General features: G+C 39.9%; 1 protein-coding gene across 2 annotated transcripts in view; it reads left to right on the plus strand.

The window, feature by feature from the left end:
- The window catches only part of bbs9 (Bardet-Biedl syndrome 9), a 168,496-nt gene that overhangs the window by 106,592 nt on the left and 41,904 nt on the right, over nucleotides 1-20,000 (plus strand). The window contains exons 21-22 of one of the 2 annotated variants that reach the window (XM_054621258.1): nucleotides 3,553-3,663; nucleotides 9,075-9,159. In XM_054621258.1, the coding sequence (XP_054477233.1) occupies nucleotides 3,553-3,663; nucleotides 9,075-9,121 (158 nt within the window). In that variant the 3' untranslated portion in view covers nucleotides 9,122-9,159. Of the gene's footprint in view, nucleotides 1-3,552; nucleotides 3,664-9,074; nucleotides 9,160-20,000 lie in introns of those variants that run through there. The other variant, XM_054621257.1, reaches the window with a different exon arrangement.

A 20,000-nucleotide genomic window follows, 5' to 3' on the forward strand; every position in this document is an offset into this window, starting at 1 on the left:
TTTGGGACAGCTTAAGGAGTAACTCAATACGTGGGAAATAAGAAGTGTTTTTCAGGTCCCCTTGGGATGAAAGTTTGTAGAACCTTCTTTCTTTTGTTTTCCCTCAGCCACAGTTATTGATAGTGCCTGGTACCTTTTTTGTTATGAGGTTCCAAGGGAACTGAGCCGAGACTAGAAGCTGGAGTTAAAACACTGCAGACCACTGATTGATCAGAGAGATCCAATGTATGAGAATACATTGGATCAGTGGGCAAAAGTGCAGACATTCCTCTTTTCGGTTGGCAATAAAAGGATCCAGTTCCAAAAGTGAGTTGAGCAGAGTCAAGTTGAGCCAAACCATGCATTGGAAATTAGTCATACAACATTGCTCAAACAACTGCATTTAGATCTACTTTATATATATCAACTGTGACTACCAGTTCTGTTACAAGTACTACATATAATCACATTATCATCTTCCTTTCTGCTGCTTTTATTGGGAGTTGAAGTGTTTTATTTTAAGCACGATATGTAGTATTAAGCCCAACCTCAAGGTTGTCTAAAACTGATAACCCAACCAGAGCGACAAATATAGACCCGAACCGACCACGACTTAGAGAGAAACACGGATACACACCACAACTCTGACCGGGAGGTTCTACACCTTCTATTTACAGAGAGAGAGAGAGAGAGAGAGAGAGAGAGAGAGAGAGAGAGAGAGAGAGAGAGTCGGAGAGGGAGGAATGTGTGAGAGGTCAGCGCTAAGAGACGGCCTGTGTGTGATGTGATTTTGTTTCAGAGTAAGTTGCTCCAGAGGTGGGCTATTTCCTTACCTGATGTTGATGTAAGACTGAGGTTAAAACACTCACACACACTCACACACACACACACACACACACACACACACACACACACACACACACACACACACACACACACACACACACACACACACACACACACACACAGATCCACACATTCCCCCTGAAATTGTAAGACAGCGAAAAAAAAACGACTCGCCTTAGAAAAACACCTGCCCAATTAAGAGCGAGGCATATCCCATTTCAAACAACTGTGAGTGAGCATGTGTGTGTGTGTGTGTGTGTGTGTGTGTGTGTGTGTGTGTGTGTGTGTGTGTGTGTGTGTGTGTGTGTGTGAGTGTGAGAAGCCACAGGCTGTGCTCTCACCAAAGAGAACAAGATTGGCTTTAGAAAAGGCCAGGATAAATATTAGAGAGGGCTTAGGGTAATCTGCACACACACTCACACACACAGACGTAGACGCAGTGGGGGAGATGGAGACACACACACATTCTCAGACACCTTAAGGTAGACATGATGGCAGACACACACACACACACACACACACACACACACACACACACACTGTGTCCCGTGCACGGACACATACACAACTCAAAGGCGGGACGTTGGCAGTGCATGATGAGTGAAAGTACCGTGAAACTGGACAAAATCCTCGGGGAGGAGAGGACATTAGGAGAAAGGGAGGGATGAATGGAGGAGGGAAGGAAAGAGAGATGGATAGAAGAAGTGGAGGAGGAGGAGACAGCGGAAGGAGGGGTAAGAAGAGGACAGACAGATGGGGAAGGAGGAGAGGGGGGAGGAGGAGCAGACACAGACGGGGAGGAGGAGAATAAAGAGGAAGAGGAGACGGAGAGGGGAGGAGAGGAATGAGGAAGGGGGGATGAGGAGGAGACATAGAGGAGGGGACGGAGGAGAGACAAGGCGTCCAATTCATCGGCCTCAGGAGCTCCCTAAATCCAGACTGATCCGGGGATTCGGGCTGGGATTTCGTCACACACACACACACACACACACACACACACACACACACACACACACACACACACACACACACACACACACACACACACACACACACACACACACACACACACACACACTTGCAAACCACATGTTGAACACAATCATTCCATGCTGCATTGCTTCTCCTCTACACTTATATATATACACACAATATATTGCTGTTTTACTTTCACACATTCTCTCACAGTTGAATTTACATATTGATGAAAATCTTGTATAATCAATACATATATGTTGGGGTGAATGCATGCAGAGTGCAAACAGAATGAGAAGTTACTCATGTATGTGCATGAATTGTACTTTTTTCAGGATGAAATTGTCCCGATGTCGAGTTAACATAGAAGAACAGAACTCTGTGCCTCATGTTATGTCCATCATAGTAGAAAGTTGTCTTCGACAGTGAGACTACAACATGTAAAACATCATACAACAAGTGTTATTGACATGTAAATTATGGAAATGAAGTATAATCAATTTGATGAATGTGGCAGCAAGCAAAAATCAAAACTAGAATAACTGTCTTACGGTTATATTTGTCTCCGCCAACCAGTAAAGTTTACATCCATTACAAAATGTCATCACTTCATCCTTTTAACCTGTTGGAAAATTGGGTGAAATTGATATTTGGCATATTAATTCTAATTCTTTTTTTTTAATCTTGCATCGTTCTGGTGGATGTTTGTGCCAGATTTGAACAAATTCTCTCAAGATAATCCTAAAGTATTCTTTAACCAGAAATATGTCTGAAAGTAGAATAAGGTGCATTTGACAACTGATTCATAAAGAGTTACTGATTGGTTTTGTTTACACTCAAACAAATTGCTCCCACATTTAACCCATTGACTGGACTGAAAACAAATAAAACAAAACAAAATAAAATCATACAAATACATTTATATTAATCATAAACAAAACATTTTACTGCCTGTTTTTCAAGCTTTTCAAAACATTATTTACCTCCAACTATTTTGTTTTAAACATTGGAACAAATTCAATTTAGAAAAAAAAACTGTGACAAACTGGCAGCTGCAATAACCATTCAGTCCAATTATATCATATTTTAGTTTTTGTTGTTTTTCTCTTATTTATAATCCCTTTACTGTGTGATTACTATTTGTTATACTTGTTTTTATCTTGTTATTATTCTAATTTCTCTTGTTTTAATCCTGCAAATTTGCTCCACTGTCGGCCAAATAAAGAATGATCTTATCTTACTTCACTAAATAGACTTAAATCACTGACTGACTGTCACTGAAGAGTTTTAACTGACTGTGCAGGAGGGAGTGCCCATCCTAAACACAAGAATAAGCATTCAGGTATATGTAAGACATGCAGGACTTGAAAAAGGGTGGCAGACATGCACGTGAGTCCATTAATGCTCCATTAGATATCTGCATACTGGTGGGCGAGTTCTCACACGTTTGTGTTTCAATGCGTTTATAAGATCTTTGTAGATTCAAAAGTATATTCATCCTCAAAAGTACACGCAAAACTACTACCGATACTAGGTGAAAATTCAAAACTTGGGTGGGCAATGAAAACGTTGGCCTCTGTCTAGATGGTCCAAAGCCAGTCAATTAAACTCTCCCTCCTAAAGTGAAGGCTGTTGTCACACAAAGCAGCTCTGAATGTAAATATGTGAAGCATCAGCCAGAATATAGAGGTAGTTCTTCAAATGTTCCTTATATACAATTTGTCTAACTAATTCCCTCTTCCTGTCTCTTAGGAGGTGTTGAGACCATTGCAGAGGTGACTGGTGACGGAGACGAGCTGGAACTTCAACAGGAGGCGACCAAGTTCATCAAGAAGAAACAGCCGTCTAAGAAAGTGAAGAAAGGTAGGAGCCTCATCTTTGACCTCTTCTCTTCTTTGTGTCTTCACTTGGAGCTGATTATTCTCCAGCTCCATAACTCACCTGTGGTTCTGCTTCACCTTGTCACTTTTTCAACCGACCCGGTGTCGAAACACATCAACTGCAGCAGAACATCCGCAGCCTTGCTCCCAGCTTGTCACTAAATGCTGACCAGAGCCCTGACACCAATATCTGTTCACTGTCTGTCGCACTTTTTCTAATCCTGCTCTTCCTCACGGCGTAGTGCTCTCCCTCATCTGTTATTTGTACATATCCCACTTTGACTGCTTGTTGGCTCGCCGTCTGCAGAATCGGCGTGGTTCGGATTCTAGTCGGTTTCAAAACAGACGATTAACACAGATGCAGCCTGGGTATTCAGTGTTTAATATCTAGCTTTGTTTGTTGTTTATTCCACCCTTCTATCTTTCTCTGTTTTTGGTTGATGTGACTTTTGCTATAAGTCTCACTCAACAAATGGGACCAACCACTAACATCATCCAGAACGGGTTCATGTCTGTGGCGACAGACATGTACAAACTCTAAATATATTGGGGAACAGTGGTGATGGACTGTCAGGAAGGTTGTGAGTCTTAAAGAGTTTAAAAGGAGGACATCAAATACCAAGATGAGCCCTCTTTGACCTTTGCTTCCAGCTCCTTTCCCTACCAATTATGACATAATCCTGATCATGAAACAGTGCTTTTAACCCTAAAACACTGGATGCATCATGAGAGTTTGTCCATCCAGTCTACATGTGTTTTGTTCCCAAAGATAGGACTTATAACTGTGTGCTTTTTGGTAACTTATGGGAAGTACTGCAGGAATATGGCATGCTAGAGTCAATGTTATAAACCGACCGGTTTGCAGTATTTTTGCTAAGTATCTGTATATTCAATATTGAGTGTGTCCTTGTAAGTATTAAGCTTAGTTTATACTCGCCGTAGTGAAGCCAACGGGAGGTGCGTAAACCAGAAAATCACGTAATCACGGCTGGCGTGTTGTGCAAGTAGTCTCAGCAAGTGTTTTCGGTGCTTTGTCTGCACCTCTGTAATTTTTACAAAGAAGGTCAATTTGCTTTTAAAAGCTTTAGAAACAGGAGGTCTTAAAAATCTACATTTGAGTAAATATTTGGCAGCGAAAATATATTTTTTTACAGGATATTCAACCTTCTTTTCTTAATCATTCATTCAATACTTGACTTGTTTCTTTACAGGGTTTGTATAAAAACAGTGCAGTTAGTAGTCCATGAATATGAAATATGATTTTACAGGTAATTTTGAATCCCTACTCGGCATTGTGGAGGTTGGTTTGGCGTTTTGCCTTCGTCCATGCTCGGAGCTTTCGAGTATAAACAAACTGCGGGATTGCATTTCTGCTCTTTGCAGATGATGTTGTTATCTCGTCATCAGACTTCGACATCCAGTTCACACCGGGGCACTTTGAAGTGTTAGGATACTTAAGCACTTAAGATGAGAATCAGCATCTCCCAGTCTGAGAGCATGGTCCGACGGCCGAAACCAGTTGCCCCCTTTATGTTGCTGCTCATTTACCAGTCCGTCTACGTTCCACCCCTCATATAGTCCGGACTCTGAAACCTTAAAGGAGCTCAGACATCTGGCAGGATCTCATTGTATATCCACTTCTCTTTTTGCACTGGAAGTTGATGTGGTTTGGGCGTCTGGTCAAGATGCCCTCTGGGTACTTTCCTGTTGAGGAATGCTGGGCGAGCCCAACTGGGAGGATACCCATAAAACCCTGGACAGATTACATAGATTACCCCAAGGAGGAGATGAAGGATGTGGCTAGAGTAAAAGACATATTGGCTACCTTGTTTTGCTTGCTCCCACTTTATTGCCACCAGATAAGCAAAGGAAAGATGGAAGTTTACTTGGAAATCACCTTTTCTAAGCCCCCCCTGCTTTTCAGCCAAGATATTGGAGATAGAAGCTAAAGCTACAGATCACAGTGTAAAAGTGAACCAGCACATCACCTGGAGAACACTGTTCCTCTATTATATTCTATACATTCTGTATACCGTCAGTAGCTAATGTAGCATAGAAGTCCTCACGCTAGCGCTAACGTTCACTGCTAATGTTAGCGCCACCGGTTTTTTCACGTAGAAACGTAATGTTTTAGAAACCTACATCTCCTTATGGATAAGGAGTTTCACTATTACACAACCATATCCAACCCTGTTTTGAGCTGGCGGATGCTACGCTTTGATTGGCCAATCTGCGTTACATGGGCGGAGCTAAGCAAAGGGTACATTAGTTTGCATTTTCTTTTAAACACGTACATTAATCCTATAATAACAATAAGTTTAGGGTTTCACTTTTTCCTTCCTATACATGATGTACGTCGTAATGCTCTCTAGGACCTTTTCGTAGCCATAATCACAGTGAAGAACATCATTTTATTATCACAGTGTTATTTCTAAAGACGACCTTTTTCCGGCGTTGTGGGAGGAGTGAGCTGGTCGTTTGTCCGGCGTCGCTGGCCTGCTGTTGTCTGCTGTCTCCCGTTCTCACTCTCCCGCTCACTGAGTTATCAGGTCGTTTAGTAGAACCGTCTGATTCTATTTATTTTACTTATCAAACTTATCAAGTAGGCTGACATGTCGTTATCTTTCAATCATGTTTCTCTTTTGTTATCCCATTTACTTTCTATCTGACATCACACACATGTGTTGCCTAGCTCTTGTCTCTCTCTCACACACACACACACACACACACACACACACACACACACACACACACACACACACACACACACACACACACACTCACACACAGCCTCCTGCCAGAAAGGGGCTTCTGGTTTGCATTGAGGACAAATCCGTGTTTTATGACAGTTTGTCTTTCCTAAACCGGGGCAGATAGAGTCGCTTTGATGGGCTCTACTTTTTCTACTAGTGTGTGTATGTGTGTGTGTTATGTGTGTGTGTGTGTGTGTGTGTGTGTGTGTGTGTGTGTGTGTGTGTGTGTGTGTGTGTGTGTGTGTGTGTGTGTGTGTGTGTGTGTGTGTGTGTGTGTGTGTGTATTCACTTGTGGTTAATCCACTCAGGCGTCGCCACTAATGAGAAAGGGAGGTGAGGGAGACACAGAGAGGGCGACACGGGGATCATTACACACACACACACACATATACATTAATACACCCACTTTCCTGCACACACATACACACACACACACACACACACACACACACACACACACACACACACACACACACACACACACAGGATTATCAAGCCTATAACAAGCTTCTGTAACAGGAAGTTGACGCTTGTAGACAAATCTGATTAAAACACATCAAACTACTTATTCATTTATTTTTTTATTAGTTTTATTCAATTGATTGTGATGCATTTTAATATAAATTGTCAGCCAGTGCAAGTTAAAAGATCACAGATCTGAATGATGTCTTCAAATATTTGTTCCCTTTTTAGCTACATTATTAAAAAAAAGGATTTTGTGGACAGTGAAAGGAAACCAAATAAACCTCCTCACATTTGGAAAGCTGCAACCAGGAAACGTTTAGTTTTTGGCCTTGATAAATGCAAATAATTAATGACACCTGTTTTTAGGGCTTTTCACTCCTTCCACCCTCTGCTGCCACCAAAATCTCTCAATCTTAGCTTTGTTTTTAGTGCAGTAAACTCACCTTCCTCCTGTTTAACGTCACATAGAGACAGATAAACATCCACATCCAGACTCTGAGTGATATCAATATAACAATAATGCGATTCTGCATGTTTCAATGATCACACGTGTTCATCATTTATGCTTAAACTGAACCAGCTATTGTTCTGTTTAAAATGTTCCGGATAAAACATGATGACAGCGAACTGGAAAATCTGATCCAAACGGGGGATGAATCAATCGTTGGAAAAACAAACAGATCAGAAACAAGTGCCACCTGTTATTACAATTAAAATCTGCATAACCTAAAGTGAACTGTTTTGAAAATGCAGAATGTTTCTGTATTGATGCTTCATCCATCTGTGAAACATTCAGTTTTATGAGGCAGATTCTGCACATGTTGCATTTGTAGCAGCATTAAGTTTAATACAAAAACACTGTTAATATCAGTTTGTCTTTATTCACCAACAACATTTCCTCCCCACAGACATGATTGAAAAGAAAGGAAAGGAAAATGATCCCTAATTAGTATTGTTTGTCATGGAAACCTCCAGAGCAAGTCTGTGGTTTGCATTTTTAAAACGAGGGGAGGAAGGGAGGGATTTGGTGATGAGGGGAGGGTTAACGTCAAGTCCAGACTTGTCCTGTCTCACCACTCCTCCTCCTCCTCCTCCTCCTCCTCCTCATCATCAGACAGAAAGACACAGAAAGAAATCAAGAAACAGCGATAACGTGTAAAAGATTATGCAAATATTAATGTGGTTGTTTACATAGTGAAATTCTCCTTTCACCCAAACCATATATTATTAATATTTTTTAAACATTAATCAATCCTTTTTAACTGCGTCCGTATCAGACTGTTCATTAACTGCTATTTATACACGTTCAAACGGATCACATTGCCCAATCAGCTGGTCAGCTTGCGTATCAGCTTGCGTAAACCGGTTACTGGTTAGAATATGTTATCAATGGCGCTCTACCCCGTCACGCCAATGCGTCAGTGTTGCCCTGTTGTGGGTGTAATCCTGTCGGAAACATAAAGTATTTCTGTTTAATGGTGGCAAAATGCCAAAACAGAAAAGCTCCCACCAGCTCACAGCTCCCATAAAACCAGGGAACAAGGTGGTGGGGAACAAATCAAAGCTCTGATTTTTTTCAGACAAAGACACACACACACACGCATACACCTTCCGCCTACCTGTCTGTGACTTTAAAGTAATTAGGCGCCATGCCAAACACACACACACACACACACACACACACACACACACACACACACACACACACACACACACACACACACACACAGGGCTTTATGTCAGAGCGCATGGCAGCCGGAAAGCACATTTGGTCGACTTAAAAGGCATCAAAAGGTGTCTGAGAGAGAGAGATGAGTGGAGCTCTCTCTCTCTCTCTCTCTCTCTCTCTCTCTCTCTCTCTCTCTCTCCTCGGCTTTAAAAGGAGGGATGAAAGGGAGATGAAAGGGAGAGTGTCTTCCTTTTCCTTCTCTTTCCTGGCGCTGCATCCCTTTTTGTTGTTCTGCTCCTCCTCTACAGCCCACCTGGGATCACAGACATCACACACACACACACACACACACACACACACACACACACACACACACACACACACACACACACACACACACACACACATTCATTACACACAAACCAGCAACACAAGTACATAAGATCAGAACTGTATATGAACTCTAACCTTACTTTAATCTCGCTCTCTTCCCTCCGTCTTCCTCAGAGAACCCATCAGATCCAGGGTCAGTCTGGGTTCAATGGTCCCATTGACCCTCCACAGCTTTATGCTAACAGCAATTAGCCACGTCCTCTTTTATATTCAACTGCACCTCATGCATACTAGCATCAAACTGTCACTATTGCACTGTGCACATGCTAGCATTTATCCATTAGCTATTAGCTTTCACCCATTAGCAATGCACTTTGAGTATTAGCACGAGCTTTAGCTTTATCCATCAGGTGGTGATTCTAAATAAAGCTGATTAAATCTATAACCATCTAAAAAAAAAGGTAGATAAAGAAATAAAGAGAGGTATTATTAGGTTTGAAGTTCTTCCATAAACAAGGTTAGATCGTTTGTCAGTCGGTCTGTAGTGATTTCATGAATTGCCTCTCTCTCGTCAGTTAACCCAGACATGCCTGGTACAAAGCCCTAAAACTAAATCAATAACTTAGAGTGCATTCCTGTTTGTGCGACTGTAACACTGGTGGAAAAGGAGTGAATTCTTTCTTATGATGAAACCAAAACATGGACACAACAGAACTGATGTCTTAATGGATGAAATTGAAATTGCAAGAACTTCTGTCCCAAAGTGTTTTAAGGATATTTATTTCTTGACATGAACAAAAGGAGTTTGCTTCTATTGATGACACAATGAGTCAATTCATTGATTTATCAACAGAAAAGATAATTTGATAGTACCAAACATGATCTGGTTCCACCTTGATGCTTTCCTTTGTTCCACATTGTAAATTAAATATATTTGGATGTTGGACTTCTGGTCGGCCCAAACAAACTGTGAAGACGTCACCTTGGGATCTGGAAAACTGGGAGTTTTTTTGTTAAGACCAAAAAATGAATTGTTTTAATGATCTATATATAGAAAAGCTGCAGTCCTAGTTTGTTTCTAACGTTATTAAACATAACTATGAATATTCACCCCTTGTCCTGTGTCGATAATTGTGACAACAAGTATATACATGAGAGCCTTGAAGTTTGTGTCATAATTTGCAAAATATGCCCCAGGACCATTAAAAAGTATTTTGTCCAGATAAATTACGTTATTGGGAATATTAATCCAGACTTCCTCAATTCTTATGAAAAAACAATAATATGTAGTTGAAAAGGGTTATTTGTATCTGATCTTTTACCTGATAAGAATCAACTCTTAAAGGAAACCACATCGAATATTTTGGCACGCAAATTATAAGATAATAAATCAGCTAAATATAAGATTCTGCCCAGAGGTGATGTCAACCTCCAGGAAGTTCATATCCATTAGTTTTATCTCCTTTACTCTTCCTCAAACATGTGCAGTCACATCCTTCTGCTTTTGATGTGGATAGATAGATAGATAGATAGATAGATAGATAGATAGATAGATAGATAGATAGATAGATAGATAGATAGATAGATAGATAGATAGATAGATAGATAGATAGATAGATAGATAGATAGATAGATAGATAGATAGATAGATAGATTGATTCAGAGAGTGAGAGTCGGTGTTCAGAGAGCCGGAGGAGACTTGTACCAACACGGTACGATTACACCGTCCTGTCAGTCTGTCTGTCAGATTACAGAAACACAGCGAACAGAGCTATCGGTTTACTGTCACATACTGCGGCTGCTATTCTCACACACACACACACACACACACACACACACACACACACACACACACACACAAACACACACAGCAGGCAGGTTTCCTCATCCTGAACAGGATTCTCCCGGGCCTTGGCCAGAATTTCTGACCCATGTATCTCTGTTTCTGGCTGTGCGTGTTGATGTGTGTGTGTGTGTGTGTGTGTGTGTGTGTGTGTGTGTGTGTGTGTGTGTGTGTGTGTGTGTGTGTGTGTGTGTGTGTGTGTGTGTGTGTGTGTGTGTGTGTGTGTGTGTTTGTGCAGGTTGATGTGTGTGACAGATAGAGGTCTCTCTATTCCCAGCTCACCCTCCATGAATTAAAACGCAGACAGAAAATAAACCCTTGTTTGTCAATCACACACACACACACACACACACACACACACACACACACACACACACAGAGTTTCTGGAGCTAAGCGTCCTCGCAGATGGAAAGTAAAATATGTTGCTTGTGAAATTCAGCTTGAATGCTGTATGTGTGTGTTGTGTATGCTGGACAGGAAGTGTGTGTGTGTGTGTGTGTGTGTGTGTGTGTGTGTGTGTGTGTGTGTGTGTGTGTGTGTGTGTGTTGTGTGTGTTGTGTGTGTGTGTGTGTGTGTGTTTAAATGTTTAATGGTGTTTATAGTGTGTAAAACTAGGTGTGGTCATTGCAGAAGATACTGGCATTGCTCTGCTGTGTGTCTGTGTTAACATATCTTGTTTCAAGTGCACATGATGAAGTCATTGTATATCCTTGTGTTGAAATTACCTAATGGTTCTTAGAAAATAACACTCTGTGAGACAAGAAAGGAAGAATTCAGCAAGCCGAATAATAATAATATGTCATGGCATCATATTTGAGTATAAAATTACTGTGTTTATAAGTCCATGTGCTGTTTTTAAGATCAAGTTTGTGTTTGTGTGTTTGGACCAGGAGGTGACTGAAGCCAATGCTGTAGTGTCTTTATTTTGCATTCTCTCTCCTGTCCACCAGGGGGCGACTCCTCTGGTTGCATAGAAGTCTATGAGAAAATGACTCTACTTCTCTCTTGATTTATTCCCTCAGTAAACATTGTAAACATGAGTTTATGGTCTCAATCTCTAGTTTCAAGTCTTCTTCAATACAGCATGATGTTCATTTAGTAAATGATGCTCCATTTAGAGTCAAACAGACCATAAAGCAGGGGATGCTTTAGGGCGGGGCTACACACTGATCGACACCAGAGACGTATACGGCGTCTCTACGTCACTCCTCCTCAGTCCAAATATGGTCACTTCCTGTTCATTGGTTGCAAAAAAGCCAATATGGCCACGTCCAGGTCTTTAAAACTTTAGTCCACAAATAACGGGTGATGTCACAACCACTCAGTCCACTTCTTATATAAAACCACCTGTCCAACGTCACATTTCTCTTTCTTCTCTCTCTCCTAATCCAAATGAAGGCTCACTGGCCAAAGCTTGTTGGGATGATCAATCACTGATATCCTTTTTACTCTCCTTATTATTTCATTTAGAATATTTCAAGATCAACTATAGATCACATTTCACCTCCATCATCCCTGGTTATTGATATAAGCCAGTTATTGATATAAACTCACACTCCCATAACTTCAAATCTGATCATATTCAGGATTTGGCGTTGTGTCTGATGTTTTTAGAAGTCAGCATTGTGGATCAGGACGAACAGGAAAAACGTCTCGTCTCGCAATCCATCACGGGGGTTGGTTCTGGTAATGAGGGGGGATGAAATCCTCCGGTTCTATGTTTTTAGATTTAGTTGCACGTTTGAGCGCCACAAGAGTTTGTATTTTTGCCTCATCAGGGGGTTGGCATTTTAATTGGTGTGGTGTGTTCACTAAATTGCAGTTTTTGAAAGCGCGTGTTCCACAAGAGTGTTCTCAAAATAAAAACTGCTTGCTTTCACTTACTCCAACTTGTCATGTGTATGTGTGTGTATGTGTGTGTGAGCTCTACACATCCAAATGTTTGAGAACCGCCATGAATCCAAGTCATAATTGACTGTAAGGTCCCAGAATCAAAACTGTACTTAAAGTGCAATTTGTCCATGTCCTACTGTTCATTAAATGTTCTTTATACATCAAACTGTACATCAGTATGACTCTGTTCACCATGGTCTCATCCAGCATTCGTAGATAACTCACAAAATGATTTTGTATGTTATCCACGTAATAATGAACAAGGAAGTATAAAGACCGAGGTGGATGGATCCAACAAACATCGATCTTTCAGCCGGGAGACCACTGTTTGTTTACGTGTGAAACAAGAAGTCAGGGATGATGTTTTTGTCACATAACTTTGGACTTCAGCAACAGCACATTCAGGGTTATTTCAACCCAAACAACAATCTTTTCCTAAACCTAACTAAGTGGTTTTGTTGCCTGTGAAGACAGAAGTTTATTTTGAAAAGACTGAATGCATGTAACAAGTGGAAATTAACACGTGGTACTGGACAAACTTTTCGTAGGATATCATGAGAACCGTTGTTTGAGGAATACGTTGTTTTTTTATGGGGTTTTTTAATGCATCTTGGGCGATCCAATCACTAGCTAAATACAAGTGTAAACGATCACCAAGATGCATTTGATCGGATCACTCGAACCCCTCACCGAGCTGTTCTTGGACCCAGTGTACCACATATCTTTTATAATGTGATACACAAATTGGTCCTGATGTGTCCCTGACAAAGACTTAACAGAAAAATCAGTCCTCAAAACAGCAGCTTTGCTTTTCTTCCTATTTTCTCTACAGTTGGTTTTCCAATCAATGTTTTTTTTAAACTACATTTTCTACAAACTTTATCCTCCTATACGATGTTGTCCTGTCTTAAAACTTTTCAAAACCTACAGAGTTAGTTTTAGTGAAGAAACGCTGAATCCCTTTATTTTATCTAAACAAATTTATGTCTGAACAATCAAATTTACAGATTTGAAAGGAAGAAAATAGTCAGAATCAGCCTTTAAAAATGCCACTGTGTATACATTGTGTGTTACTGTAGAATGTCAAACCCCCTCAGGTTGTTAAAACCTGACCTCATTGACCTCAACAGAAGAAAGATGGCCGCCTCAATGGAAGGTCATCCCACCATCACTCTGACCTCCGCACTGGTTTTGATCTCCGGGCTCATAACTTGTCAACAGCATTTTTAGGTAGCGACATTTGCTCTGGTACTGTAACCACAAAGATCCTCCATGCCAGCTGAAATCCCCGCCGCGTGGCTATCACACCATCTCCGGAGCTATTTGTTGGCCTCGGCTGTGTTGACGGAGCGATGACGAGATGCTGTTTTAATGTGTGTGTGTGCGTGTGTGTGTGTGTGTGTGTGTAATGTTCCGCTAATGTCTCCGCGGCGGCTTTATCTGATCGGCTATTCCTGTCCGGAGGCTAATGCTGCTGTTGATTATAGATGGAGATGAGGACAACGGGTCCAAACATTGTTGCCTGGTCGGGTACCAGAGTGGAGCGACGCTTACGGACCCGTGGCTCCATGAGACGGAAAGTTCAGGGGTTTAGAGCCGAACAACAGCCGCTAAGTCCTGACAGAGTGTTGGGATGACTCAGTCATGACAACATGCTGGAGAACGTCAGCAGGAGTCTGGAGATGAGATAAGATAAGATAAGATAAGATAAGATAGAACTTTATTCATCCCGAAAGAATTGATTGTGCCAGATTTTGATCAAAGATTACAATGAAAGAATAACAAAAAAACTGTAGACTATAAATATAAACATATATGAACAATAGAGTTATAATTATAAGTTGTTAATATAATTATTAATTATTGAAAATATCCCTCTCAATATCATTTTGAATATTACTTTTCTATATTAGTTTACATTAAACGATGGTGTTATTATCACTTCTTGTACACTTTGTATTTTTACTCTTGTATTTTAACCTTTGTTGTTGTATTTTCCTTTTTCTAGTTTAGCTGAATTTTTTTACTTTATGTATTTACCTTACTCTTAATACAATTATTTTCTATCATGCAATGGTGTCAGTATTATTTATTTTACACTTAATTGTTATTCTATTATTCATATATGTTTACATTTTTATTCAATAGATTTTAGTCTTTCTTATGTTGTAATCTTAAATGAAACTGGCACAAAAACTTCCTTCAAGGTTAATAAAGTTCAATCTCATCTTATTTTATCTTACTTGTAAAAAAAAAGTAATACTGACAAAAGTGAAAAATAGAATAGATACAATAGTAAGGTAAATAAATAGACTAATAGACTAAAATAGAAAAAGTGATTTACAACAATAAAAGATATAAAGTGTATAAGAAGTGATACTAAAACCAGTTCCTGATTGAAACTAAATTAGAAAAGTAATACTGTGCATTATATTGAGAGAGAGAATGTCAATGATAATTAGAAGTAGTAAAAAGTTATATTGCACAGCATATTGAAAGATATTATAATAGTAATCTTAATGCACCAATTGCTTTTTTTACAAAATAATGATGGTTTTTCATGACAGAAGAGTTTATTCATTTAACAAAAAAAAAACAATGACAAAGTTTTGCATCTTTGAAGATTTGATGGAGTGATTCAATACCACACAGAAAAGTCAACCTCAAGGACAAGGAGTCAACATGTGAACTGCAATAACAGCAGCTACTATGGGGGAAAATATATCAACTGTTTATGAAGCCGCTATGATGCAACGGGGAGTTTCATCTGAGAAATCTAATTAATCTGAGGCGTGTTGATAAGTTCTGTAAGTTATGTCTCGGAGGAAAGAGAGAGGCAGGAACTCTTCTGGATACGATAACCATCAACAAACCAGACAGTCTTCCAGAGGTGGAAACCCAGATGTGTGTGTGTGTGTGTGTGTGTGTGTGTGTGTGTGTGTGTGTGTGTGTGTGTGTGTGTTTCCCCTCAGGTCATGTAACATGTGGTAAGGAGGCAGTGTTTTTGCGGTAGTGTCCATTCAGACTCCGGCTCCTGAGGGGAACCTTCCAGCAGGAATGAAAAGGCTCTTCCTCTGGGAGGCCCGAGTAGGAAGTGCAGCTTCCAGCGGGGGGGAGGAGCCGGCCTTCACCCCCCCGCTGCTTTTCACATTAAGGCCGCGGCAGCTATGTTACGGGATATATAACCGGTAATCTAATGTAGTTTATGGCGGCTACCAGTTCTGTTCATACACTTCATGGGTCACTTCAGCTATATAAGGTTTGGACCCCAATAACTTTAAACAAAAGTGAGGGCGATGTTTTAATATCCTGTAAAAAGACTGAGATGTTTAACTGTCAGAATAACAAAGAGGCAACGCACATCGTCCATAAAGGAAGAGTGTATTAAGGTGATGACACCAAATCATTTTTAGATATTTATGGAGACATTCATTGTGTCTCAATCTAACGTGTTTGATACATTTCTGCTTTTTAACACCCAGATCTTGTCACTTTAATCCCTATTTTTTATTACATAATGCAGAAGATAAAATAAAGCACATTTAATGTAATGTTTTCCTCTCAGGTTATTGTTTGTCTGGCTGCACTATAAACAGATAAAGCAGTTAAAGTCAGGACTGACATTTTTAAGGATAAATACTTTTAAGTGTGTGATTGTTGCATTTATATCTCTACAATATTAAAGTATATTGTTATGATATGAAAGAGCCCAACAAGAAGGAATAAATGGGAAGAATTAATACTAATAAAATCAGATTTTTAGCATGTTAATACCCAAATTAAGCTATCTGTTAAAGGGCTTACCAAGGAGAAGGAACGCAGTAGGAAGAAATATTTTTGTGGGACAGAAAACACACTGGATAATCATGCATTAATAGGAATAGCATGTGATTATGTACAAATATTGTTACCTAATATAAATACCTCACAGGGCTTTAACCTTTAGCATTTAAACATCATGTTAGAGTTTATATAAGTAGCAGTGACCGGATTCATTAGCATCTGTAAAGTTAATATAATACATAATCGCTATAAAAGCTAACGGTGATGCTAATGCTCTCTTGACATTATAGTGTTGAGACTCACAGATTCAACCTTTTTGGCGGCTAGCGGCTACGCTAATACCTTCTAACATCAAGGTCGCTAGTGGTTTTGCCTAATCCACTTTAAACTGGTTTAGTTGGACCTCATTCTACTGAACATCCACTGGAAGCAACCACAGAACAGGACACGCTAAGTCGAGCACTCTGTTAGTAAAATAAATGTTCTGCTGCTTTTACAGAAGAGGCCTTTTTAATCTTGAGTGACTGGGAACCAACACACACTTCTTCTTTCCTCTCCTCACTACTTTTTGTTCTTTGCTCTGTCGTTTTTGCTCTCTTTAGTTTATGATTTCATTCATTTTTTCAAAGTGATGGCATATAAATTAGTGCAGAAAGATTGCGTGTCATGTTATAATAACACGTGTGTAGACAGATCTCCGTACATCCTTTTACAGAACCATTTCATGGCATCTTTCATATCAATTAGCATCACTGAGTTTGTTTTCGGCCTAATGGTTAAAGGTGCTGGATCGAGAGCATTTCGATTGCCTCTTAACAGCTCTCAACATGGCGAAAACTGAGCTCGGTGGCTAACAGCTAGCCGTGCTAACACATTTACAGTGCTATCAACGATGAAAGAGCTAAAAGTGTTAACCTGAGGGGAGGGAACAGCAGTGCAGACATTATTCACCATATCTTTACAGATATTAATGTTCAGAATGTCAAATAAATGTCAAAATAACTGGGGAATTCTACATTTCTATCATCTTTACACAAAGAAATATTGAAAATGCAATAAAAAAAGTGAAAAGCTGGTTAATATAATAATAATAAAAATGCTTTTAAACTAGAACGACATGGTTTAAAGGCTCTCCTCCCAGCGTACAGAGCGCTCCGTAATAAAAGCCCCCCTTTGTTGCCCCAACTCCCCTCCGATCCCCTCACCCTTCACCCCGTCCCCCATTTTCTTTAACAAGGGACCTTTAATTTGGCGAGAAGGAAGCAATGAATTGTAGAGTATACTTTTCCACGGGTGTCCTGGGAAGTGTAGGCCTCTCTCTCTCTCTCTCTCTCTCTCTCTCTCTCTCTCTCTCTCTCTCTCTCTCTCTCTCTCTCTCTCTCTCTCTCTCTCTTCTGTCTTTCTCTGTGTCTCTCTCTCTGTCTCTGTCTCTCTCTCTCTCTTACTTACTCACTCACTCTGTCTGTCTCTCTCTCTGTGTCTCTCTCTCTGTCTCTGTCTCTCTCTCTGTCTCTCTCTGTCTCTCTCTCTGTCTGTCTGTCTCTCTCTCTCTGTCTGTCTCTCTCTCTGTGTCTCTCTCTCTGTCTGTCTCTACTCTCTCTGTCTGTCTCTCTCTGTCTCTCTCTCTCTCTCTCTGTCTCTCTGTCTCTCTCTCTGTCTCTGTCTCTCTCTGTCTCTCTCTCTCTCTGTCTCTCTGTCTCTCTCTCTCTGTCTCTCTCTCTGTCTCTTACTCACTCTGTCTCTGTCTGTCTCTCTCTAATCTGCTCTTTATTGGGACAGAAAGGAGGAAGGGAATCCGATAATTTCGATGCCTTTAGCAGCGACTTAAAGCTGCACTAATTATAATATTTTATAATCATATTAATATGTATAATATGTATATGTAAATATTGTAGTGATTAGTATGTTAGCAGAGCAGCAGCTTCAGTGTGTCTGTTTTTCTTATGTTTGATGTGAGGATCTTTGGGTAGCTTCTGTGAAAGATTATGAGATTTTCGTTCTTCATTTTTCTTATGTTTAATGTGAGGATGTTCTGTCGTGTGTGTGTGTGTGTGTGTGTGTGTGTGTGTGTGTGTGTGTGTGTGTGTGTGTGTGTGTGTGTGTGTGTGTGTGTGAGAGAGAGTGTGAGAGTTTATCAGAGGAGACGTGTCAATTAGCTGGGGGGTACAGAAGGCAGAGCCAGAGGTCGGAGGTCAGGGCGGGGGGGATTCGTCAGCTGTCACTAACTATAAAAACCTACTGTGTTCTCTGTGCACGTGTGTGTGTGCGTGTGTCTGTGAACACATGTGTTTTACACACACACACACTGAGAACACATGTGTTCTGTGCCACACACACAAGGCCTCCCATCTCACTGTGTGTGGTGACAACTTCTCCTGCTCAAAGATGGACTGAAAATATTTTATTAAGTAATTATTACCCCATGTTTTATATTTCCTTTGTATTCTTTTTAACTATAGAATTTAAATATTGTAAAGGATGCATTAACAGTCACAATACTGGAAAATAAACCTGACAAATGGAGGCTTTCCAGTTAAAACGCCAACATTGATTTGATTATTTTTTTACTTTTTTCAATACCTAACATCTTAATTTAACTCTAGCCACCTTCTCATCTTTATTCTTTATTACAAATGTGGGTTCTTTAACTACTTTGTTCCTAATTTTAAGTATTTATCCTCCACCGAAACCTAAATAGAAATTAAAAGTCACACTTATTTAATTAATCATTAATAATGGTGAGAAGAAATGACATCCAAGAGTAGTATTTAACTTCTTTTAGTTGTTTTCCCACATTTTTCACATTAATTATGCCTTAATACAGCCGTGTTCAGAGGCTTCATGTTTTCAGATTGTTGGTCCCATTGTCCTGTGAACACGATATCTCAAATTTGGCATAAATATCCGCTTGGACTCAACGATGAACTGATTAGATTGGTGGTCAAAGGTTAGAGGTCACACGTTTGGTCATAACTCAAGAATTCATATATGGTAATTATGACAATTTCACACAAATGAGTAATAGGATACAATGAAGAAGTGATGAAGTTTTGGACGGATGAAGATGTAAACTGCAACTTTAAATCCACTGTTTGGCTATTCTAGTAATAATATGTTTTCATTTAATATTTGATATATTTATTCTTCAAATGGAAAGGAATCAAGTCCAAGTTCAGTCACTTTTATATGAAAGAACCTTGACTTTGTGTCTTGTATAAAAACATCACAACCAAAAAAATCAACAAAGGAACTAAAGAAAATTGCTGAAACCGGTTGAACTCGCGATGACTTTCAGGTGAACATCCACTAACGTTCATCATCAGCCAATAAAATGTGTCTCGACTCCCTCAAACAACAATAAAACCCACCTGGAATCAGAGAACCCTCGTCTCGATGGATGCCAACTGTCTCGTATAAAAAAAGACTCAATCTGAAACAGCTTTTTTAAATATCAAATCCTGCTTCTGCTTTGACCTCACCGTAATACCTGTAGTTGTGTGCACGCGCTTTTCATGCTTGTCGTTGCACTTTTTCTTTCTCCTCCAAATAAGGAAGTTAAGTTTCCTTCCAGCCTCCAGAC

This window comes from Anoplopoma fimbria, chromosome 20 (assembly GCF_027596085.1).
Source record: "Anoplopoma fimbria isolate UVic2021 breed Golden Eagle Sablefish chromosome 20, Afim_UVic_2022, whole genome shotgun sequence".
Taxonomy (NCBI): Eukaryota; Metazoa; Chordata; class Actinopteri; order Perciformes; family Anoplopomatidae; genus Anoplopoma; species Anoplopoma fimbria.